Below are 25,234 nucleotides of genomic sequence, written 5' to 3'. Positions count from 1 at the left end.
AAGAACATTTTTCCAAAAAGCATGCCATCCACTACCATTACCCTTTGGGTTCTTTTTTTTTTTTTTTTTTTCTGGATGGTTTAAAAGACACAGATAACAAAGTGTGTCATTTTAACCATTTTGAAGTGTACAGTTCTGAGACATTTGTACATTACTGTGCAGCCATCACCACCATCCACAGCCTAAACGTTTTTACCTTCCCAAATGAAAACCTACCCATTAAACACTAAACGCCCATTCTCCCCACCCCAGCCCCTGGCAGCGATCATTCTTACATGTACTATTTTATCTCAAAAGGGTTTTTCTTGCCCCTTCTTTCCCCCAGATCCAGACCCACTATTGCAGCCTTGGGACTGGACTAGGACGCGAGATGGTGGACACTTTGGGGTGTTAAGGACCCCAGGGAATCGTGCTCTCAGGCACCCATTGTCCTTTTAGAGGGCCAAAAAGCAAATTCTGAAACAGCTGAGGTTTCTACTAATTCATCAGTGAGTTTTGGGAGCAGCAACTTTTTCCTGCCCAGCTGCTGGCGTTTCCTTTCCCTAAATAAGCGCTGCTTGATTGTGGGGGAGGGGAGGCCTCCCTGAGGCTCTACTAGGGGGCTAGGCTGGAGGGGGGAGTAGGAGGGTAGGGTGGGAAGGCAATACATTCTTTTCTTTTAGGAACCTGACCGCACTGTAAGGTCAGAGTACAGCCGAGTGGGAGCTGCAGGGTTACCTCTTCCCTGTCGATTCATCTCACTCCACTCCCCTCCCCCACTCTTAATGATCTTTCCATTACAGAGCACAGACCAGGAAGTGCATGACAGGTCGCAGCTGCAGACACATGGCTGGGAGGCCTGGGCTCCAGGCCAGTGGTGGGAGGGTCTGAACTCCCCCTTAGCAGGAGGACCCCCCCCCCCACCATTGCGCCCGATGGCGCACCCGCGCGCGCACACAGACACACACCAGCTAATTTGTCCAGTTTTTCTTTTCCCTCAACGTAGTGGAAGGTGTTCTTCTACATTATAACAGTTGGTGACCAGTTGTACTTTTGCTTTGATTTTAGGGTGTGATTTTTGAATAAAGGCAGGAAAAGATCCCCCACCTATCGATCTAGATACTTAAAGCCTACAACTCACATAAATGGTCTTTACTGAATTTGGGTTCTTTGTGGGGAGTATTCTGTCATTTAGCAAAGACTCTCTAGATGCTTTTCCTAAAAGAACACCCACCTAAATATGGCCTTAGAAACTTGCCAGGTGTCCAGAGGAGTCATTGGGCACAGCCTTAATGGCACTGAAATGCTTGATATTCCTTTATTAAAGATTCTGTCAACATGCCATTTTCACAGTGTGTTTTGGGAAGAAGGTCTAGATACAAGAGCATGGGCTTTGCAAACACATTTGTGTGATTTGGGTCCAAATCCTGATTGAACAAGTTGAGATCATCTTCATTTTTCCATCTTCTTAGGGGATGGCTCTTTCCACATACAATCTTGCTCAGGAAGTGTTAATTTACCCTAAACTGTCTCCTAGAGGGGGCAGTTGTCACACAGAAGTTTCTGTCTCCACCGCCAGCTGTGCTGTTGGCTTTCTTCCCCGAATCTGCCAAGGCCGGATTCCTCTGGTGCCAAATGTGAGCCAGTGACACAAACTTCTAGGAACTGTGAGTTTAGCCTGCCCGCCCTTAACTGCAGGGCATCTCCCCCAGCAACTTGGGGGAGTGGGCCCTTGGCTTCCTGCATGTTGCCAGGGAACGTCCCTTTTCCCTGAGCAACTTTTTCCTGGTAAGGTAGAAAGGCGGGGAAGCACAGCGTACTGGGAATCACTTTGGAAAATGGATGTAATGAGAGTTTTCTGCTCAGTCCGCGCGGTGTGTCAGCAAACAATTGAGGTGAGAGCTTTTACTAGAGAGAGGAAGAAAGGAAATTTCTTTTAAAACAACTCCTGGGCACATTCCTTTGTTAATCACTTAATTATAGCCCAGAGTGATCTCCCCATGGTGGGAGGTAGATGGGGGATGACGGTGCAGATTAGAGTCTGGGGGGGTGGGGGGAGACGCAGGTACCAAGATAGAGCCAACACTGGAGGTCGAGGAGGTGGGGGGCAGGTTGGGTTGAACCCCAGAGTCCACTCTGATGCTTTGTTACCAACCAAACATCTGTCAAAAGGTTTACACAAACTCTGGGCCCAGGGTGCTTTCGGCCTGAGTCTCCTAAGTGGGCTTCTGTGTGACAGGGCCTCCAACTTCTCAGGCTCTGGGGACCAATCTTTAAGGGGTCGTGGGGCAGGCACAGGGACCTGGCTTCGGCATTGGCCAGTTCAGGCGGCTCTGCACTAAATTACAGTGATGAGGTGGGACACACAAAAGACCAAAATCTTTTTTTAATAAAAACAAAACAAAACTGCAGCTCCAAGCCCCTGGGCTGCTGAATGGCGATGGCTTCCTGTCAGGATTAGCCGGGCTGCCTGGGCATGTGTGCACTGCCTTTCTCCTCAGGAAATACCTTTAGTAAGCCCTGGTGGGGTCCCCATGGCAACGCGCAAGGGGACCTGCTGACAGAGGCCATTCAGCCCGCCATTGTTCCTTGGGCCCTTTGTCGGGAGCTGTATTGCTGCCCCTCTGGCAAACACAGCAGTTTGCACCGTTTTGTCAGGCTGAATGTGGAGTTTTTACATTTTAATGGCCTCTTCTGGCAGTGGTCCATTTGCATGCAAAATGTTCCTTCTTACTTCTTTCCCTTTTTCTATTAAAAAAAAAAACCTACACTCCAAATCCCCTGGCTCGGAGAACTGGTGAATGCTGCAGGATCAGGGTGTCAGGCCCCACTAATTGATTTGGTATTCCTGTCTCCCCTACCACACATGCCTGTGCCCCCATTTTCACCAGGTTCCCCTAGTTCTTGGGGACCTCACGAGTTCAGGGAATTACCTATTTTTAGGGTTTCCTCTCTACACCCCAACCCTTGTTGGATGATAGTTGTTCCCTGGGATTTCGGTGAGGTTTTTCCCCCTCTGGTCTGGCCTTGCCAGACTAAAGTAAGTTTTCAGTTCCATTTCAAAGCCAAAATAACGTAATAAAAACCCTCTGCTGAGGGCTCCTGAAGCCCCGCTGTGCTGTTCTGTGTTCCTTTTAAGTTGCTTTCAAAGCCACCCTGAGTTCCTCCCCCACCCACAATTGCCCCCTCATTTATCTCTGGGGAGTTTGTGCCAAGACTGTAAACATTCCTGGACCACCAGTTCCCCATGTTACCGAAGAGGAACATTCTCCTCTAATTTTCTTAACCCAGTAGTCCAGAATCAGAAGGATTTCAGAGGAGTTGCTGGAGGAGACATGGTGCGGGCATTTTGTTGGGCCCTAAGCCCTTTGGTGTATAGAATATAGATGATATTACAACTGACCTTAGAGGGCAGATAAAAGCGATGCTTGATGCTTACTGCCTGATGCTTACGGACCAACCCACAGCCAAGCATCATGAATAAGCACAAGATAAAGCCCTGAAAATGTGTTAGTTTCTGGGAAGGCACTCTGAGATAAAGAGTAGCTGAGGAAGTCTCAGAAGAGTTTTAGGGAAATGAGAAGATAAGAGGAGAAAGGCATCTTAGGAAATGGGAAGTCCATTGGGTGGGAGAAAGCAGAATCAAAGGGGCAATGGGGGGCATGAAGTGGCTGAGAAGGCTGAAGGGAGATTGGACAGCTGAGATGGGGGAGGGGAGGTCACCGAGAGGCTTTGGGTTCTGGTGGGGGAGGAAATAAATGAAAGCTCCCCCAGAGTGTGAGGGGATGGGAAGCCTAATGCCCAGGTGGAGAGGTCAGGACTTTTGAGCTGGGACAGTTTGCGGATGTGTGATCAGGAGCCCTGCTGGAAGGGGTTGGGGGGGGTGGGCTAGAGCCCCCTTGCCTAATGTTCTTAATCTTCTCAGTGGAGTCAGGCTGGGGTCATCAGAGGTCATCAGCTGTAAGCAGTAATCAAGGGTGAGGGGCTGGGGTGAGGAGAAGCTATCAGGTGACTGATGCAGAACTGAATCGAGGACACAGGGAAGGCAGGCAGGCAGGCAAGGCTGTCCACCTGTGGCTGAAGCAGAGCTCTAAGTACCTTGGTGGGGCACCTCTCTCTCTCCTGTGCCGAGATGAATGAAGCAAAGTCTGTGAGGAGCCCAGGACTGAGCAGTGTGAGCTTCTGGAGCCTGTGCTGACCCTTTTTGTGACCACAAGGCTAAAGCACCTTCTGGCTGAGACCCATGGAAAAGGGTCAGAAATGGCTAGACAAATCTGGGACGAAGAGAGCACAATCAAAATCAATATAAATGCTGCCATAGTCAACCTCCCCATGGGTCTCTCACCTCACCCAAATCTCTTTCAACCAGTCCAGGGCCAAGAAATAAGCACGGTTTCTTCACAAGTCTCTGCTCCACGTGGCTTCCCCAGGTCTCTTTCTGGCTCTCCATCCTGCTTCCTTCTTCTCCAGACTCCTGGTCTTCTTTTCTCAGCTCCACCCTCCTGGGAGGGGCAGGGAACCTGGAACTTCCCCTTTTCCTAGGGACCACCCTATTACAATACCATCTCAACTTTAAGTGGTACGTGAGCATGGACAGGAAATTGCACGTAAAAACTAAATGCACTAAATTATTAAAAAGGCTAATTTATAATGATGTATGATGACAGATGTTAACTAGATGCACAGTGGTCATTTTGCAGTCTATACAAATATCAAACCATGTGATGATTCATGATTAATACTGATGTATTTGACACAATATTAATGTATTTTACACACCTGACATTAGTACTGTCACAGGGCAGGGAGAGAGGGGCACCCCTGAACCCTCAAATCTGCCTATTCTAAATAGGTTCTGCCATCTACCACAGCAAGACAAAATATGTAAGACTTTAATGGAAAGGAGCCTTAATACAATGAGTGTGCAATACAGAGAAGACAATATAGTTTCTAAATCAAACACCCAAAGGTATACATCTCCTCGTGGGTAAAAGTCCACCCAAAAGGGATTGGTCAAAAGCAAGATTTGTGAAAGCCCGCCACAAGTCTAAATCACCTTCTGTCAGGGACCCATAGAAAAGGGTCAGAAATAACAGGTCTGGGAGGGAAAGAGCAAAATCAAAATCAAGATAAACACTGCCATAGTGAACCTCTCCACAAGGTCTCTCACCCTCATCTGTTTCAACCAGTCCAGGACCAGGAAGAAGTAAGCACAGTTTCTTCACATGTGTCTCTGCTCCATGTCCCTCCCTCGGGTCTCCTTCTGACTCTCCATCCTGCTTCCTTTCTCTTCGGTCTCCTCTCCAGATTCCTCTCCCTGCTCAGTTCCACTTTCTTTGGGGTGGGGCAGGGAATCTCAAACCTCCCCTTTCCCTAGGGACCACTCTGTTACAGCGCTATATGTCAGTTATAGCTCAAAAAACAAATTGAAGCACTAACTTATAAGGTAATGCTTGTGAAGCTTATGGATATTGAGGGAATGAGGAAGAATAAGGCCAGAGAACCAACTTGTCAGTTCAACTTGAGGTAGGAGATACGGGGTTGATGTTAGACAGCACCAATGAACAACACTGAGGGTTTCAGTCACTTCTGGAGATCAAGGATTGTAAAAACACAGTGAAGATAGAGACTGCCTTTCACAGCCAGAGGCTGTGTGTGGATTCTAGAGAACCAAGCTACCTGGGTTTGAATCCTGGCTCTGCTGCTTATTAACAAGGTGGATCATCTTGGACAAATGCTGAAAATTTTGTGCATCAGTGTCCCCTCCTTAAAGTAAGACTAAGTAAATCAACTTCACAGGGTTATGTGGGGATTATATGATTGTCTTTGTTAAGTATCTCTCAGTTCATGGGATATGGTAAGCGCAGAATAAATACCGGCCAGTGTTACTACTGCCATTTGCAGAGTTGTTGAGGGATCCCAAGATAATATATGGGGAGGCACATGGTGAACTGAGAGTACTATGAAAGTATGTTGTCATTCTTCAACTTATGGGGCTTGGGAAAGGACAATTTCCAGACCCATTAGCTGTTTCGGCACTGGGACTCATAAAGTGATATTTCAAAATACTCATTCTGTTCATGTGGCATAGCATTCATCATCTCTACAGAGAAATGTGTTCCCTGGGCTTCTTTAGTTCTATTCCCTACCTTACAAAGTTAAAAAAAAAAATCGATTTTTCTACTGTAAATCTTCCATTCCAAGCAGGTATACAACCAAAACTTTCACTTTCAATCAAATTCCTTATTTGCTTCCCCCTACTTTTCCACCATCATATTCAACCTCTGCTGCAAACACCACTGTCCGCTCTGACCACTGACACTTTCCTGTAACCTGAGAGCCAGTATTAGCTTGCCTGTGCTGGATTCTTACTCTTTTCTGTTGCCTCATGTTGCAATACAAAGTGTTTTCTACATGTCAAGGAGTAGTATAAATCTTATCACCCTGGTTAGAGCAAGACATAGGTCTTCTGCTCCTAATCCATTTCTCCTTGCGTAGAAGTACCTCATTATAGCTATTTTAAAAAGAAGTTCCCTCTCTTCTCCTTGGACTTTTGGGAACAACAGGGGGTGGACGGATGGGGTTTTTCCTCCAGACTCCATTCCCCTTCCTTTACAATGCCAGAAACCGGTGGAAGACACAGATTCAGAATCAAGAACCCGGGTCTGGTCTGATGTGCACAGGGCAGACCCACGTGCTGGATGACTGGCAGGTTTCTGAACAGACCTGCCATGAGCAAAGTCTGCGCCCTTTTGACCAGGTGGGGAATATATACAAAGCCTTGGTATTTTGGAGGAAAGTAGGAAAGGGGAGAGATTCTTTAGGGCTCCATTAACATTAAGTGTGCTTCTTGAAACCCAGATAAATAGCCCCTCACCATTCTGTTCTTTCTAGCTGCTTTCTTGAGTACTACTGAAAAGCAACCCAGACCTCCTTGTGTGCCCTGAGAGGATAGAGAAGCTCCTTTAGTGAGGCAGGAGGAGATTGGTAAGTGGCATGAGAATTTTGCCCACTTCCACTGACAGGAATATGGGATCCAACCTGCTAGGCTGTCCACAGTTCTCCTGTCACCTGTCCCAGGACCTGCCTGAGAGCTGGTACCTCCTCAGCATTGGATTCAGGCAGCTGAGCAAGAACCTTTGTCCTCTCTTGTTTCCTGGATTTTTGTTCAAGCTGTGGTGGCCTTAACCCTCTAAGGATGTTCAAGTCAATCCTAACCTTCACCCCGACTTCCCTGTTCCTGATGTTGATTCTGTGTTGGGGGCATCGTGCACAGTGCACCTTTTTTCCACAAAACACTTTGAACACATTGCACCTAGAGCAGCTAAGAGAAAAACCTGGTAATTTGACTTGCAGCCAAACATTTTCAGCCTCAGGCTAGGTCTCCATGGAACCCAGATACCAAATATCCTTCAACCTCATTCTTCACTTCATCTCTTAGGAAACAAGATGCAAAAGCCAGTGTTTTGGTCTGTTACTTCCCTCACAGCATCCCATTCCAATTAAATCAGGTTCTCCAAGAGTTCGACCATTGGTTTCAAGTGGCTAAGCCGTGAACTGGTTTTCTTTTTTCATCTTTCATGGCCAACCCCAATAAGGTCTCAGCTCCTTTCTTAACTAACACTAAACAAATATAGCCCTAGTCTGTTGCCCGTGTCCAGAGAAAGACCACCTCAAAGAAGACAGATGCACCGACGCAAGGGTCTTTCCATTGTCCTCATAGGAATGGAGAATGGTAACTTGATAGTTCTAGGCTTTTCGTGAGTAGTAATGTTCGTGAATCTGCTACCTTACATAGGATTTCCCAAGGTTAGGACTGCTATTCACGACTGATGCCAAAGGGCAGAGTACAGTAAGCCTGCAACAGGTTGGTTTCCTTTCTATCACCTCCCAGAAGAAAGTGGCATTATCCTTGCTTTGTAAATGGAGATCTGATACATCCAAGGATACTACTGGCCATGAGAAAATCCACTATAACCCAAGATCTGAAGGTTGATCTTTTTTTTTTTTCGTTCCCCTAAAAATAAATCTTTGCCAGATGATAAATTCAGTTGAAGACCTATTGAGTATTTTCTGTTTCTGACATTATTATGTGCTGTGGGAAAATTACAATAGCTTAATTCTGTACTGAGTCACTTGCCATTTTTTAGGAGAGAGGCAAGATAGGAATACTTTTGACAGTTTAAAACCAACTGATGACTGGATAAATAAAATGTGATACATCCATACAATGAAATACTATCTGAGAGTTAAAAGAAATGAAGTACTGATAGGTGCTATAGTGTGGAAAAAGCCTTGAAAACATATTAAGTGAAAGAAGCCAGTTATAAAAGGTTGTGATCATTGAATTCCATCGATGTGACGTGTTCAGTGTAGGCAAATCTATGGAGACAGAAAGTGGTTTGTCTAGCCTGAAGATGGATTGTGGAGGGCACAGTGTTTCTTTTTGGGGTAAAAAAAATTCTGATATGAGGTTATGAGTATACCTAATTTTGAGTATACCTAAAATTCATTGAAATGTACACTTAAATGAGTGGATTTATGGCATATGAATTATATCTTAATAAAGATGTTGAAGTAATCCAAGAAGGTGAATTTGAGTATGAATTTGTGTGGTCCAGACTCAGCTTTACAGAAAATTTGGAAAGCATAGAAACACTGGTGCAAACAGAGGTTTCCTGGACATTTTTCATGATGTACTTTGAATAGTCCTGGGTTATAAGGACTCTAGAAGAAAGGTCCAAACAGTCTTGGACAGAAATAAGCTTTGCTGTGTGCATGTTGGGGAGCAAGGGGGAGAGGGGGGTTCAGTTGATGCAGCGAATAGCCAGATTTGGAAGGAAGATAGGGAGAAAAAGGCAGCATAGAGAGCTAGGCAGAGATCATGAGAAGCCTAAACAGCCAAGCAGGACTGTAGATTTTTTTCTATACACAGTGCTGGATCTTGGACAGGAGAATAATGGGACAAAGAACACCAAACGTGGAGCATCAAGGACGAGGGGAGTAAACAAGGTTCTTGAGCTTTCTAACAACTCATGGAGGTTTCATTGGAAGGTCTAGTTGGAATGGGTGAGAAGTTTTGGATCCAAGCTAGAAGTAGCAGGAACTGGTCTCAGCTGTTATCTCTTGGGGAAATGCCCAACTTCTCCTGCCACGACTTTTTGTCTCTAAGACCTGTTGAAATGAGCTGTGTGATGCCAGAGGCTAAGAATTTGTATTTACTGTTTGACCAATGGCTGGTACAGATCACGAGCTGCAAAATATTTAATCAGTGAGGTCATGGGAGGGAAATGAGATTTGATCAATAGGAGTGTCTGCTATTTTCCTTAAGGCTCAAATCTGAACTGCTTTTTGTTCCACCTTCTTTGGGCACAACCACAGATATTAAAAATGGAAAGAATAACTTTTCTTTAAGACCCACAAAAACTTATTTTTGATGACTTGTGTGGTCAACTCACCTTTGTGGTGTTTCTCTTGACCCAATTCACAAACATAAATGAATGCTAGTCTGCTGTTTGCTAAACCCTTTTACAACAGCACCCCCTTTTTGATGACTCAGTATTTACCCAGCATTGACAGTGGAGCCCTTGGGTCACAGGGCCAACATCTCTAGCCTTCATTAACACTTCTCTGAAGAAAACTGTTAGTCCTTGGTACCTTGGTGCCTTCCTCTGCCCGGGACACCATTTCTAGTAGAAACCTATTGAATTCTTCAAAAAGAGTTTGTGGAATTGGTAGGTGGTGAGGGAGAACAGGGGGTTCACAAGGGAGACAAAGAAGAGGCAGTGTGATTGTACATGTGAGTATCATTATTCAGCAAGCTTTTATTGGGTAACTCTTGTGGACTAGGTACTGTTCTAGGTGCTGGAGATTTGAAGGTAAATATGACATGTGCCCACCCTCGGTGCATTTGAGATTGGAGACTTCCCTGCAGTGGGTGGGTGGTGAGAGTGCATTCTGATGGACACTGCAGGACGAGGGGACTGCTACCTTCTAGAACATATATATTTCAGAGTCTCATATATCAGGGACCTACAGGGAGTACCAGGTGAGCTTCTGGTGAGCAGTTGAGGTGAAATCAGGCCCAGAAGTCAGGAGGTGGTTATGAGCTAAACAAGCTCATCGTTCTGTTGAGGGTAGGGCAGTGGCTGACGATGCCTAGAGCACTTTTGAATGTACTGAAAAGACATAGAAACTGCAGTCCCCTTGTGAGTAAAGAGGGAGACAGCCCCTTCGGGGTGTCCAGTTTAGGTACTTCTTGTGAACAGCAGAGCGGAGCTGGTGAGGAGAGCATGGGTGTGGGGTTGGGTCGCATCAGGTCTTGTGAGCCAGGGACCACTGGGTCTGAGGACGGAGGTTGTGTGTCCAGGAGAGAAGGTGGGGAACTTGAGAGGGGGACCCTGCCTTGTGATGAGGAGAAAGAAGCTTTGTGTGCAGCAGCTTATGCTGCCAGAGCAAGTGTGGGTTTGTGGCAGCTGCTACAATATAGTCCTAATATAGTCAAAGGCTCCCAGGCCGCTGGTCCACACCTGTTCGCTAGAGGTTCCCCTGAGTTGACCTCTCCTTGGGCTGCCTCCCTCTATACATCTTATGGATCTGACTCATGGGGGCCAGATAACGCCCCCCCCCCCAGGCTTTGACCCAGGGGTTTTCTTTGCCAATTTGCTTTTTTTCCTTTGGTTGGGTTTTGTTGGACTTTTGGGGTTGGGTTTGTTCAGCTGTTCTAAGAGAAGGGGTAAGACTGACCTAACCAGAAGGAAACGGGGTGTTCTACTGGAAAGTGGCCATTTTTGGCAACAAGCTGAGTGTGTGGGGTGGGGACACTCTGGACACAGAGAAGTTGTTGGGGAGGGCCAGCCTTCCCCGCCTTCCCATGACGGAAGGAAATGAAACTCGAACCGCTTAATGCTGCTGCAGCTGCTTCCTAACTTTGCCTTTTTCTTCCTTTGACCTTTGGAGGAGCGAAGTAGAGAAGATTTGGGGGGGGGGGTGTCCCAGATAGTGGTCACTTTCAACTGACCCATATTTCAGTTCTTCCCTCCCCAGCTCTGTAGCCTCCTGGGATGTGGTAGCTCAGTGCGGCTAGCATAAATTCCTTTATCTCTCCCCTCCTTCCCTCTCTTTCTTCCTCTCCCATCCCTTGGTTCCTCTTCCTGGCCCCTGTGGGTGGCAGCAGCCCAGCCCTGGGGAGCCCCTGTGGAAGTGGAGTCCTTCCTGGTCCACCCTGGTGACCTGCTGCAGCTTCGCTGTCGGCTGCGGGAAGATGTCCAGAGCATCAACTGGCTGCGGGACGGGGTACAGCTGGTGGAAAGCAACCGTACCCGCATCACAGGGGAGGAGGTGGAGGTGCGGGATTCCGTGCCTGCCGACTCCGGCCTCTACGCTTGCGTGACCAGCAGCCCCTCGGGCAGTGACACCACCTACTTCTCCGTCAATGTTTCAGGTTGGTAGCAAAGCCCTGCCCTCACCCCGTCCTGGACCTACCCCTCCAACCCTCTCTGCTAGTTTCAGGGGGAGGGGAACCTCCTCCCCCTCCATGATCTGCCCCCACTCTGCTTCAGAAACTGCTGCCCACTAACATTGCTCCCTGCCAGCTTAGCTTTCAGAGGGGGAACCAGTGGTGTGGACCCCAGACCATCTGGGCCTTCGCAGGTCTGCCTCAAAGGTGGTTGCCGATAGATACTTGGGGGGGTGGCAGTAAAGCACTGTGATTTCTCCACCACAGCTTGCCCAGATCTCTGGGGTGCTATGTAGGGCTCCATCCTGTCATGCCCTTCCCATTTGGACTTGGTACTCGGCTTAGTGATCAGAGCCCGAAAATAACACGGTGAGGTCCCTTCTGTGATAGGTAAGGATCCAGGTGCACCGCAGGAGCCCAGGCTTTATGGAAAACATCTGTCCTCTCGCTTCCAGAGCTAGGGGAAGCTGCCACTTCTAAAATGCTGCTCACAAAACTAAGATTAAATGAAGGAGAGCTGCCATGTGTGCATCCCAGGTTTTAGACTTGACACCTCCTCCCTACTGGGCATCATTTAACACCTGCCCCAAACTGAGGGAACTACCTCTCTCATTTCCCTCCTCTAGACCCTAAAAACCCTAGGAAGGACTGAGGGAAGATCTGATCTGAACCCTGATTGGTGACCACATGTGTGTCAGGCCTCTTAAAAGGGGTGGATATTTGTTGGGGAGAAGTGTTGGCAGCTGTGGATTGTGTGGTGGGCTGCCTGTCTGCTCAGGTGAAGGGTAGCTCCCAAACCTTAGCAGACGCGTGCTAGAAAAATTCTAACTGTAGGTTGTTCAGCTCATGGCTTTGGAAGTTGTTTCTGGCTGCAGTGTGCCTAGATCTGTCTGGATTTCCTGATGGTTGGTATTCTAAAGGAGGATCAGTTCCCTGGGTACTAGTTCTGAAACCCAGCCTTTCCGGAGCCTACCATGAATTAAGGAAACCTTTGGAGAGAGTCACTGGGGGAGAGTAGGTATGGGGGGCAGTGTCTGTTCTGTAACAGTATTGGCCCCCCTGGAGTGGCTGTTGAGTGATAGAAATCAAGAGAGCCCCCTGTCCCTTGGAGGGACCTCACTGCCCCTTTGTCCTCTCCATAGATGCCCTCCCTTCCTCAGAGGACGACGATGACGATGATGACTCCTCTTCAGAGGAGAAAGAGACAGATAACACCAAACCAAACCGTATGCGTGAGACACTGTTTCCTACATTACTGCCCTTTGGCACTGAGCGTTGGGATTGGGTGGCACAGGGGAAACTTGGTTGGTTGGTTGGTTGGTTGGTTGGTTGGAAAGTAAGAGGAAAAGCCATGTGGGTTCATGATAGTTGGCCCCCTAGGCATTCGTTATTTTCAGGTATTAGGCAGGCAGGTGGGGCCCTTCCAGGTGCTGGCCTAGGCCCCTTGTTCCTGAGCCTAACCAGCTTCCCTGCCTTCCCTGGCTTTCCGTGGGCAGCCGTGGCACCGTACTGGACGTCACCAGAAAAGATGGAAAAGAAATTACATGCAGTGCCAGCTGCCAAGACGGTGAAGTTCAAATGCCCATCTAGTGGGACTCCTAATCCCACCCTTCGCTGGTTGAAAAATGGCAAGGAATTCAAACCTGACCACAGGATTGGAGGCTACAAGGTAGGCATGTGTATACAGAAGTTAGAGTAAGAAGAACTGGAGAAACTGATAGAAAATTTTCAAATATGAAATATAAATGAAGTGAAAAATTTTCAATCTTTTTTTAAATGTATATGGTTTTTACATAGTTGATCATATTATGTTTATATGATTCCCTTGTTGTTTGTTATCATTGTTGCCTGAGCTTTTTACCTTGTGTTTGAAATTTTTCATGGCCACATAATATTCGACTGTTTTACTATACCATAATTTATTGAACTATTATGTACTTCTAGTTATTTTCTGGATTTTTGCTATTTAAATAATGTTATAAGGAATATCTTTGTGCTTAAATCTTTATCAGCATCTTTAAATGTTTTTCCTTAGGACAGATTGCTGGAAGTGAAATTGTTCATTCCAAGTATAAGCATTTTAAGCCCTTGCTGCAAATTACCTGATTACTAAGTATTTTCCTGGTCATTAGGAAATTTCATTCATTCATTCATTCATTCATTCATTCATTCATTCATTCATTCATTCATTCATTACGTGACCATTTCTTAAACACATGTCTTTCCAGAAAATGTACTAGGCAATAGATGGTTCAAAGTACAGCAGAAGAACATGAAATTTTACTGTGGCAATTGCTCAAATGAAGGACAGACAATGTGGATAATGAGTTGGGGGTGTGATTTTATGTTATTGTGATAACAATTACTTCCTTAAAAGGGAAAATTAATTTACCCTCCCATAACTAGGTCTGAGGATGGCAAGATCACTATATTCTGCCAACAGATTTCCTGGATGCAAGTATCTCATTGTTCTCTCATGCTTATTAATGAACTTAGAGTTTTCATATGTTAATACGTGATTTCCATTTCCTGTTGTATAAATTATTTGTGTCCTTTTGCCAACTTGCATTTCTAGAAAGATGATCTGATCTTCATTGTAATCTTTGGAGACTTTGATCATCCTTCGTGTCCTGTTTTCTCTCACATCTCACCTAGCCATAACATTTCTCTTTAATCTTAAGAGAAACAGAAGTCATTGAAATAGAGGGAAGCATTTTAAATCCTCTCCAAACACTAGGCACTGTGCTATGGGCAATACTGACTGCGCTCTTGCCCATAAAGAATTGCCAGTCTCCTGGAGGGCACACGTCCCCGCGCGCCGACATAAAAAGCAGAGGTGAAACAATTCTAACTGGAGATTTGGCTGGAGGGAGTGTCTTTAGGGATGAGCTGTCAAGGGCAGAGAGGGCTGGACTCAGCAGGATGCTGATGGCACAGGAATGGTATGGACAGAGACACAGTTATTAAAGTTCCCAGGTATTTGGGAGAGTTCAAAAGACACTTCTGTCCCCACCCTGAACATCTTGGCTATTTCTGGTAATTTCTAAAGTTCCTCACTTTCGTCACCAGCTTGCCTGACGTGTTCTTTCAGGGCATAAATAGGCAGGGATGGACAGCCCATGCCTTACCCTGGTTCGCCTCAGGCATGAGCTGTGGGCGCTGTGTGCTGATTGAAGAGTAAGGGCCACGTGGCACCAATGCCATCAAGTGGCTCTTCCTCCATTTTCCTCCAGACCCTCAGTGGAGCCCTTTGGCATGTTCTCCTCAGGTCCGATATGCCACCTGGAGCATCATAATGGACTCTGTGGTGCCTTCAGATAAGGGCAACTATACCTGTATTGTGGAGAATGAGTATGGCAGCATTAACCACACCTACCAGCTGGACGTTGTGGGTAAGAAGGCGAATGGTCGTGGGAGTGTGTTGCTGAGAGGGGGAGAGAAAGGGGGCTTGAAACATGGTCACATGGTCCAAGCTGCATCAGGATAGTCCATACGGTGTTGGCTCTTGGCAGGTCTGTCACTTTAAACAGATTAGTTTGCTCTTTTGACTCTCAATTTTCTTAACTGTAAAACTTAGCATAAAAGTCGCTATTGGGGACCTCTCTGATGGTGCAGGGCTTAAAGTTTCAGCTCTGTCAAGCTATCACCAGTCATTGTGACACGAGTTCAACCCCCGGCCAGGTTGCTGACCCACATGGCACAGCAGACCTCTCCTGTCTCACCCTCTGCTCTCCTCAGCAGTGTATTTTAGTAGATCCACCTGTTCCCATTCCCCACTCTGTCTCTGGTGAATCCTCTCACTGCCCCTGCCCCAGACCCCAGTTCTTCTTGTATGCATCAAAAAATAAAATAAATAAATCTTTTTTTTTTTAAAAAGTCATTGTTGGTTCCTGAGAATCAGCAATATGCTAGATATTTTAAACAGATCACGTGCCATTCTCATGGCACCCCTGCAAGGTGGGCAGTGTTGTTCCCACTGTACAGAAGAGCAAACTAAGGTTCAAAGACATCTAATTAATGAGAAGAGCAAACTAGGCTAGACATCTAATTAGTGAGAACTCAGACCCATGCGACTCCAGGGCATCCTACAAGATATTAGGGAGAACATTCTGCTCTGGGTGCTGTCATCGCCACCTATTTCTCCCGGAGGTTCTGAATCTCATTCTCTGGAGATCCTAAGGTGAGTTTCACAGCTAGCGTTCTGTCTTGGTTTTGAGGATACAGTCCAAAAAGAAGCTTGTGCTCCAGGAGGCCTGGGGGAGGGTTTAAGATACAGCATTCCCAACAGTCTCCTCAGTGGTGCTGGACTGCACTTTGAATAGCAGGCATTTTAGTAACTATGATCCTGGTCAAGGAGAAGTAGGGATAGGCTGTGCTAAAGTCCAAGAGTGGGTTACAGGCTTCTCATTAAGGAAAGAGAAACCTTAGGCATGTGAATATGTATGCATTGCTTTGGGAAGAAGGTTCCCAGTCACCTTGGCCCTGAGGGAAAGGTGTTTTACCCCAGCTTAAGGTTATGGGTTTGGGGCTCAGTAGAGGCTCTGATAGGTACACTGCCATCATTAGTTGAGTCTCTGGGAGTACACTTCTCTTTGGTGATCTTTGGAGAGCAGAGAGGGCTGGACTCATCAGGATGCTGATGGCACAGGAATGGTATGGACAGAGACACAGCTTTAAAGTTCCCAGGTATTTGGGAGAGTTCAAAAGACACTTTTGTCCCTACCCTGAACATCTTGGCTATTTCTAGTAATTTCTAAAGTTCCTCACCTCCGTCACCAGTTTGCCTGACGTGTTCTTTCAGGGTGTAAATAGGCAGAGATGCACAGCCTCTGTCAGTATACCAGCCAGGAACACGCCATGACAGGGTCTGATGGGGCTCTCCTCTGCCTTTCTTCACAGAGCGGTCCCCTCACCGACCCATCCTGCAAGCAGGGCTGCCTGCCAACAAGACAGTGGCCCTGGGCAGCAATGTGGAGTTCATGTGTAAGGTGTACAGTGACCCACAGCCCCACATCCAGTGGCTGAAGCACATTGAGGTGAATGGGAGTAAGATTGGTCCGGACAACCTGCCTTATGTTCAGATCTTGAAGGTAATCTTGACCCTAGTCTCTCCATGGGCTGAGTGCTGGGATACAGACCAGAAAGTCCCAGGACCCAAGTTGCTGTGGTCAGAGTCAGTGCCCACAGTTGGGACACATGTGCCACTTTAACTCGGGAGCTAGACAGCTCCCCAGGTCTAGTGACTGGTCACAGAGTAAAGCTGTGATGGGAACAGAGGACTAGGGGGTGGTAGGCAGTGCTGGTTTCTAAAGAGCTTTGAGAGTGACTTTGCTTGAGCCTTTGGGTTGACTATTCAAAGAAGACTTTTGAAATACTTTTTTATTGCCCAGGACCAAAAGCTTTGCAGCAAGCATTTCCCAGTCTCTGCTTTGTTTCGTAAGTCACATTCTTTCTGGCACGTGGGCAAATGAGAAGATCATAGCTTAGGTAGCCTTGGAAAAGCAAATGCCACAGGTAAATCCTAAGTCGTAGCAGGAATAATGGCATTTTCTTCCTTTTTCCTCTCACTCCCAGACTGTCATTGTCCCTGAATGCTCCATTAATCCAGGGAAGATAATTACCTAATTCTCCAGTGGATCTTGCAGCAGGAAGTAACCAGAGCTGGGAAAGTGGTTTATCTCCTGCTCCCAGAGTTAGACCTTCTCCTCCCCTGGCTTGGCTGCCCCAAAGACTAGCTGGCCATTCCTTCTCTTCGCTAACGGTGTCGACCCTGCTATGTAGGAAGTGGCCCATGCCGTGGGCCTTGGCCACCATCTCCATTCACAAGCTACCTTCATCCCAAAGGAGTGGGTTTAACTCAAACAGCATTTGATTGAGGGGGTGCAGGGGGTGGGATCCGTGATTTTTTTTTTCTTTTTTAGTTTATTTTTTACTTACATGCTTTGGACTTTTAGAGTCCATTTGTTTTTAACAAGAAAATAAGTCCCACTGAATACCTCCCTTGCCTTAGCTCCCTGGGCCTGCCTTAAAGTAAAAGCAAAGTACAACCACATCTCAGTGTTTGCCCAACTGACTGGCGTGTCGTTGGTTTGTTCCAGCATTCGGGGATTAATAGCTCGGATGCGGAGGTGCTGACCCTGTTCAATGTGACAGAGGCCCAGAGCGGGGAATATGTGTGTAAGGTTTCCAATTATATTGGTGAAGCTAACCAGTCTGCGTGGCTCACTGTCACCAGACCTGTGGCAAAAGGTAATGGGGAGATGGTGGGGACCCTGTGCTGGGAGTTTGACTTAGGCCCCAAGCTGCTGGAGCAAGTGGGGAGCCAGCCCCCAACTCTCCCTGTTACCCTACTGTTGTCCTCTAGTGCCCAGAGCCATGGAAAAATGCCCGGCCTGGGAGGCTGGTTTGGTTTGGTACTGTGTTGGTGTCTGCTCCCTCTGTGCCTTCCGTGTGGCCCCTGGCTGTGTGTGCTCCTGGGGAGTCTTGCTGCCTTGCGAGTGACTCTGCAGACTGAAGACTCACATGGTGGAGAGAAGCGGCAAGCGTGCCCTCAGACCACGTCTGCAGGCTGTGTGTGCGTGTGACTGTAGCACCTTCCGTCCCCCTGTGTGTGCCCTCTGACTTTCTTTACCTGAAACCAAACAGCCGCCCTCCCGCCGGGCCCCATTTCTCCATGCTGCCCACTGCCCGCATGCTTGGATGGGCCAGGGGCTGCAGCATCTGGTGAAGGGTCATAACCAGCGTCGTCGTCTCAGGCCTGCCAGAGTGCCTCCCTCAGGGTCTCACTCTCTTCCTCTAACAGGTCTCGCTGCCTGGTGGTTTTTGTTGTTTGTGGTTGCAAAGGAAACGCTGGGGAGCATTCCTGGTCCCCCCACCCCCACCCCTTCTCTTTCTCCCTCCCTCTCTCTGTGTCTCTTGGAGGTCTCATGCCCTGTGCTTGTCCATTTTGCTTCCGTTGTCTCTTCTAGACGGCCGGAGTTAATACCACCGACAAAGAGATGGAGGTGCTTCACTTAAGGAATGTCTCCTTTGAGGACGCGGGGGAGTATACGTGCTTGGCGGGTAACTCTATCGGACTCTCCCATCACTCTGCATGGTTGACCGTTCTGGAAGGTATACACTGTACTCCTTTCTCCTCTCGATGTCCTGCCCTTGCCATGGGCATGGGGGGAGCATGCATTGCCGGGTTGGGGGAGACTCAGAGCTGGGACAGGTAGCTGCAGCAATTTGATCAACCTTGAGGGTGAAATCCACTTGGCTCACACAGGAGCTGTCTGCCTTTTGCAGGACTGTGGGGACCTCCCTCCTGTACAGCTGCGTCTGGCTCTCCCCTTGGCCGGTGCAATGCATGCATGGGATCTGGATTTAACCTGTAGCTGGGCTCTTGTCCAGGGCAGCCTCCTTCCATCCTTGGGCACAGCAGCCTTGCCTGGTCCACTCCTGCTTTAACTGAACGTAGCCACTCTGTAAACAGGAACTTATAGCTTTACAAAGCTGACTCACCCTTCCACACTATAGTCTTACAATTTTGAAGGAGAAGAGCTTCTACCTGGATGTGTGAACTTGAGCTACTTAAGTGAAGCCTATCTCAACCAGTCTCCCAGAGGCTGATGATGCCCATTTGTCACCTTTGGCTACTGATTTTGTGGGGGCAGGAAGGAAGGAGCCTGCAGCCTGGTCAGGTGGTGGGCTGGTGACTGCAGGGCTGGGGCATGGTGTTGCTCTGGTGTTGCTGCTCTGAGCGCTGTGCGCAGGTCAGGTCGGGGCCGGTGCTGTTCTTGTGACTGCTGACATTGCCCTTTCCTCTTTCCCCTCCCTCCCTTCTGCCCGGCCTGCCTCACAGGGTCTGATAACACCTCTGTTGGAGGCAGAGAAGCGTTCTGTTTTTATCATTGTCACTGTCTGTCCTGCGTGTGCTCCCAGTTAGTTATCTTCTCAACATCAGGGGGAAAAAAAAACAGAAACACTTCTTGTTATCAGCTTTGCTGTCCCCTGTTGGGCCTCGGGAAGTTCTCTTCAGGCTCAGTCTGGGGGCATACCTCATGGCTCTCTGGGGAGGTCCCCGGGCTGCCTGCCCCTGTGGCTGGCTGGTGTCTTTGGGGGCTGGGGGGTGAGAGAGGAGCACTGTGGAAGGAAGAGAACAGTCCCAAGGATGGAGTGTCTGTGAGGGCATGCTGCAGCCTTGGGAAAGAGGGTGGGAGGGATTGTCCTGATGGGCGTCTGTGGGAACAAGGTGAATTCTAAACAAAAGTTGAGAAGAAGAAAACCGTGCCACCCCCCCCACCACCCCCCCTTTCTAAGTTCAGAGAGTTAGGGACCTATGAGTAGAATTCTTAAGAAAAGTTTTCAGTTTTTATCTAGAGCTGTTCGGGCCTGTTTGGAAATTCATTCTGTTTTACTTGTGGTTTGGCTAGTATTTACATGTCTGACCTGCCACAGGGGACAGACAAAAGGTGGGACATTTTGTCAGGATGCAAACTGGTTCTGCCCTCCCTTCGTTTATCCTCACTCAGTGCCACTATATGCGAGGTGCTGTCGCAGAAATGAGCCAGGCACCTTCCTGGCCTCTAGGCACTCGTGGGCTCATTGGAACAAAAGGCACAGGCAGTTTATCTGTCCCAGCGTGCCAGGCGTGTGTGCATCACTGAGGTGCTGCAAAGGAGGGCGTCTAGAACAAGATGCTTTTTTCTCAGCTGTCTTTGCAGGGTACTTGGTACCCATCTCGCCAATAGTCCAACTGAGCAAAGGCGATTCCTGAGTTCATGGGGATGGGCCTCTTTGAAAAGGTCAGGGTCAGGAAGCCTCAACCATCGCCAGATGTCTAGTTTCTCAATGCCAAAACCTCAGTTCTAGCTCAGACCTGGCTTGGTTCTTGCCCTAAGATTCCCAGAGGAAAGGAGATAGGTGACATATTTCTTATGGAACTAGGACCCCAGTGGACTGGGGCCCTACAGCCTCCTAACTTTGTGTTCACACTGACTCAGCCCTGGAAGAGAGACCTGCAGTGATGACCTCACCCTTGTACCTGGAGATCATCATCTATTGCACAGGGGCCTTCCTCATCTCTTGCATGGTGGGGTCTGTCATCATCTACAAGATGAAGAGCGGCACCAAGAAGAGCGACTTCCACAGCCAGATGGCCGTGCACAAGCTGGCCAAGAGCATCCCTCTGCGCAGACAGGTAACAGAAAGTAGATAGGGGATTTGCACGCTCCACATCACCTTCTTTCCTTGTGTCAGGGGCTTCTCCAGGGCCTTCTAACAACTTACTGTCCCGAAACTACACTCAGGCTTTGCTTTCTGGCTTCTGGGTCAGGGTTGGTGGAATGTCCAGACCTAAGTGCTCCAGAGATGAGTGTCCAGCAGTTCTCGCCCCTAAGCACCCACGTCCCACCCGACCCTGACTCACATCTGCTGAGAGTCCTAATTAGGCTGAGTGCCACTGGTGTTGTTGCACATTTGAACTGTCGCCGAAAGTTAGGGGCAACAGATAGAGAATACTCAGAAGAGACCTGAGGGGGTTCCTGCCCTCTCTCTGATGTGCCCATACCTTCTCATCAAAGGAAATGAATAGAGGTGAATGTGTGTGAAAAGAGGGATGTGCTAATCCCAGAACGTACTTAGGGAGTTAGGAATCCATGATCTGAGGCAAGGTTTTCACAAATGATCTGGACAATAAAAATTGCAATGAGATGTAATACAGTGTCAGTCTGGAAGAGGTGACTCTGATCTGCCTATGGTAAAGATGAATAAATTGAAGCCCAGCAAGTCTAGTTAGTAGTGAATATAAGTCAATGTTAGACCTTTGGTCTTCTACCCTGCTGCCTGCGCTGGGGGAAGACGATCCGATACCATACAAATACCTCTGTGATCTATGAAAAGCCCTGACTAGTAATTGGAGGAATCTGTTGCTACTACCCCTCACCCCCTCCTTGCTAGAAGGGTGACCCCACTCTTCCTGTAGGTATCAGCTGACTCCAGTGCATCCATGAACTCTGGAGTTCTGCTGGTTCGGCCCTCACGTCTCTCCTCCAGTGGAACCCCCATGCTGGCTGGGGTTTCTGAATATGAACTTCCTGAAGACCCTCGCTGGGAACTTCCTCGAGACAGGTTAATACTCTGACTCAACTTTCTAAAGACCCCTGCTTGTTAGTATAATGGTGGAAGTTGTGTACATTAAGATCTTCTGGGGGTGAAAACACATGAGGCACCTCCTGAAATAATTTCTACTTTCTGCTCTTAGTTATTTGGAATATGGGCAGATAGAGAAGGCGCATCCTGCCTTAAGTTTGAACTTCAGCACTTTACCACTCTGTTTCCCCCAAAAGACTGGTTTTAGGTAAACCCTTGGGAGAAGGCTGCTTTGGGCAGGTGGTATTGGCAGAGGCCATCGGGCTGGACAAGGACAAACCCAACCGTGTGACCAAAGTGGCTGTGAAGATGTTGAAGTGTAAGTGATATTTCTGTCCTTGGAAAAGTGATTCCTTCCCTTTCATGCCCACAGCGGCTACACTGTTACCTGTGATTGCCTGGGTGCGGAGGGAGCATTCTGGACCTGAGATTGCCATAAACTCACTTTGTTTCTTGACATCAGCTTGGGTTGTGGTCAGGTGTTTCTATAGGTCCCAGTGGGAGCTGACTTTCTGTCCCTTAACCTCTGCCCACTGGTTACTGTTTATTGTAACAAAGGTTCTTTTATGAGAGAAAGGAGAATAAATTTGGTTGCAAAAAGCAGGGAGAAAAGCAAGTCCTAAAGAGAAGGGGCTCTTTGGGCATACCCTCTCCTGAGCGGTCCTCCTGTCAGCCCCTCTTCCAAAGTTAATGAACCTCATCTCCATCTCTGGTTTGTGTGCAAAGCGGATGCCACAGAGAAAGACCTGTCTGACCTGATATCAGAAATGGAGATGATGAAGATGATCGGGAAGCACAAGAACATCATCAACCTGCTGGGGGCTTGCACGCAGGACGGTAGGTGCTAAGTGGGCTGACTCTGCGACCCACTAGGAAAGGGTCTCACAGTGTCTGTCGGGGAGAAGGTCACACATTGGGGTTTCGATGCCACGGCATCTCTCAGTTCTGCTTAGGGAAGAGGGCTGCAAAGAGGCCTGTTAAGCAGAGTTGGATGTATTTCTCAGAATGGGCCCATTGGAATTCATGAATACAGGTACCTAGACTAACACACAGTGAGTGGATAGGAACAGGTCTAGAGTAATCATGGTCTAGATTAAAGCTCTTACTCCCATCTTTGCTTGGGAACTCTTTGGACTGTGCCAGAAAGAATTATTTCCCTGACTTTAAGTCATGGGCTAAGTTTCCTGGCTTCCCTAAAGGGGAGGGTTGCATAGGAAATAGTTGGATGGTGTGCCATTGAGGGTGGAGTGCCCGGGAAGCGAAGGTAAATTTGCTTACCTGCCTGCCTGCCCTGATGGCCCCTTCCCTCTGGTGCTCTCAGGTCCTTTGTATGTCATCGTGGAATATGCCTCCAAGGGCAACTTAAGAGAGTACCTGCAGGCCCGGAGGCCTCCTGGGTTAGAATACTGTTACAACCCCAGCCACAACCCGGAGGAGCAGCTCTCTTCCAAAGACCTGGTTTCCTGCGCCTATCAAGTGGCCCGGGGCATGGAATATCTTGCCTCCAAGAAGGTATGGCACCTGCCAGCTCCTCTGGGTGAAGTCGGGGTGGGAACACAGCCCTCAGTCATACTCCAGCTTGTGACTGACTCCACTGGGGGAATTGTAGATGTGTTGGATAGGCCTGTCTGTGCTGAATTAGGCATCCTGGGGACCTAAGAGTTAGGAGAGACAATATAACCTTGGGGGTAGCTATTTACTATCTTAAATATAAAGTAAGAATGCTAAGACCTCTGTTTTAGAGTGGATCTGGGCATAAAATGAAGTCATGTGAGAGTTAGGTACAGATGGCTTTGCTGGAACCCCAGCCTAGTATGGCTGTGCCACATCTGGGAGATGGGATTTCAGAGCACACACCTCTGTGTTAGCACAAGGCTTCAACCTTTTTTGGCGATGAATCCGGGCATTGGGAAAACTAGGAGAAGAGGCAGATAGGAAGGGTTTGCTATAGTGATTGTGAGGCCTTGGAACCAGAGGTGTTTGAGTAGTCAGGCTTGAAGTGGGGGAGAGGGACATTCAGCAGCAAACTAGAACTGGAGGTGGACTGGTGTGTCTGGGCGAGGCCTGCGGCTCAGACAGCTGGGCACCAGTGCTTGTCACAGCTCTCGACCTCTCATCTGCTACCGGCCCTCCTCTCTCCATTATTTGTCTACCTCTCTGTCCACAGTGCATACACCGAGACCTGGCCGCCAGGAACGTCCTGGTGACAGAGGACAATGTGATGAAGATTGCAGACTTCGGTTTAGCTCGGGACATTCACCACATTGACTACTATAAGAAGACGACCAACGTAAGTGCTGGCGATGCCGCTGGACACGTGTCCTGTGTCTTGGACTGTGCCCCGCCATCTCTGCTTTGGCTTTCTCTGCTGTAAACCCAGCACAGGTTGCCTACCAGTGTGGTAGGATAAGCTGAAATGTACCTCCCCCCAGGCCAGTCCCCCTTGTACCTCTACTTGTCCCCTCATTACTTTTTGCTGGGCCATCCCTATTCTCCCCTGTGCTCCCTGCAGGGCCGACTGCCTGTGAAGTGGATGGCACCTGAGGCCTTGTTTGATCGGATCTATACCCACCAGAGTGACGTGTGAGTACAAAAGCAATTGCCAGGGACACTTGGGGTAAGACTAGAGAATTTGCAGTAAAATAGAGCCCTACCCCTCCCTGGTGGCGTAGCAGGTTAAAGCACTTCACTGAGAAGCTAAAGCCGCTTCCGCATGAGTTCGACTCCCGTCTGCCCCGGAGGTGACCACATGGCGCGGCAGACCTCTCCTGACCCGCCCGCTGCTCCCCTCAGCAGTGTACTTCGTCGATCTGCCTGTTCTGCTCCCCACTCTGTCTCTATGAAGCCTCTCACCCTCCGCATCTCTGGCCTGTATCCCAGTTCTGTATGAATAAATAAATAAATCTTTAAAAAAAAAAATAGAGCCCTACACCCCTCTCCAGATCGATGAGGGTCTCCTTCGATTGGGAAGAGAAAAAACAAGACATTGTATGTATATATTTACTTTATTCCCAGAGCTTGAAAGTCCACTGGATTTTCAAGCAAAGTCCACTGGATTTTCAAGCACTGGAATTAAGTGTTTGTGTTGGAAGGGGGCGTGTGGGTTCAGGATGAGTATCTGACTTGTGGGTGAAGGGGAAATAGAGGGACTAGGTTTACCTGTCTTTGTACTTATCCACAGGTGGTCTTTTGGGGTGCTCCTGTGGGAAATCTTCACTCTGGGTGGCTCCCCATATCCTGGTGTGCCTGTGGAGGAGCTTTTCAAGCTGCTGAAGGAAGGTCATCGAATGGATAAACCCAGTAACTGCACCAATGAGCTGTAAGCGTGAGAAGATATTTGAGGTCTGGAACTAGCTGGGGGTAAAGGGGAAAGGAATGAATTTGATAGGTAAAGGGAGAAAGGCATCTGGCTAGGTCAAGCAGCCCTTCCTGGTTCTTCCTCTGACTTGACAATCTTGGTTCAGGTACATGATGATGCGGGATTGTTGGCATGCAGTACCCTCTCAAAGACCTACCTTCAAGCAGCTGGTAGAAGACCTGGACCGCATTGTGGCCTTGACCTCCAACCAGGTGAGACTGTCCCGTCCTAGACTGTCAGTTGTCATCACTAGCTACATCTCTGTGAATTAGAACTGCGGCGGGGAGTCACGTACTGGACCCATGGTT

At 48.2% G+C, this 25,234-nt stretch overlaps 1 protein-coding gene across 6 annotated transcripts in view; it reads left to right on the top strand.

Annotated features, from left to right (window-relative positions):
* The window catches only part of FGFR1 (fibroblast growth factor receptor 1), a 47,374-nt gene that overhangs the window by 19,708 nt on the left and 2,432 nt on the right, over positions 1–25,234 (top strand). Inside the window, exons 3-17 of one of the 6 annotated variants that reach the window (XM_004682255.2) lie at positions 11,156–11,422; positions 12,580–12,669; positions 12,934–13,106; positions 14,706–14,829; positions 16,337–16,527; positions 18,406–18,550; positions 20,422–20,618; positions 21,402–21,547; positions 21,766–21,887; positions 22,295–22,405; positions 22,890–23,080; positions 23,736–23,858; positions 24,081–24,151; positions 24,750–24,887; positions 25,033–25,138. In XM_004682255.2, the coding sequence (XP_004682312.1) occupies positions 11,156–11,422; positions 12,580–12,669; positions 12,934–13,106; positions 14,706–14,829; positions 16,337–16,527; positions 18,406–18,550; positions 20,422–20,618; positions 21,402–21,547; positions 21,766–21,887; positions 22,295–22,405; positions 22,890–23,080; positions 23,736–23,858; positions 24,081–24,151; positions 24,750–24,887; positions 25,033–25,138 (2,195 nt within the window). Of the gene's footprint in view, positions 1–11,152; positions 11,423–12,579; positions 12,670–12,933; positions 13,107–14,705; positions 14,830–16,336; positions 16,528–18,405; positions 18,551–20,421; positions 20,625–21,401; positions 21,548–21,765; positions 21,888–22,294; positions 22,406–22,889; positions 23,081–23,735; positions 23,859–24,080; positions 24,152–24,749; positions 24,888–25,032; positions 25,139–25,234 lie in introns of all 6 variants that reach the window. The other 5 variants (XM_012724844.1, XM_012724845.1, XM_012724846.1 and 2 more) reach the window with 5 other exon arrangements.

This window comes from Condylura cristata, unplaced genomic scaffold, assembly GCF_000260355.1.
Source record: "Condylura cristata isolate star-nosed mole 26May11 unplaced genomic scaffold, ConCri1.0 scaffold00014, whole genome shotgun sequence".
Lineage (NCBI taxonomy): Eukaryota > Metazoa > Chordata > Mammalia > Eulipotyphla > Talpidae > Condylura > Condylura cristata.
The sequence above is the reverse complement of the archived record's forward strand: the minus strand, read 5'-3'. Positions and strand labels throughout refer to the sequence as shown.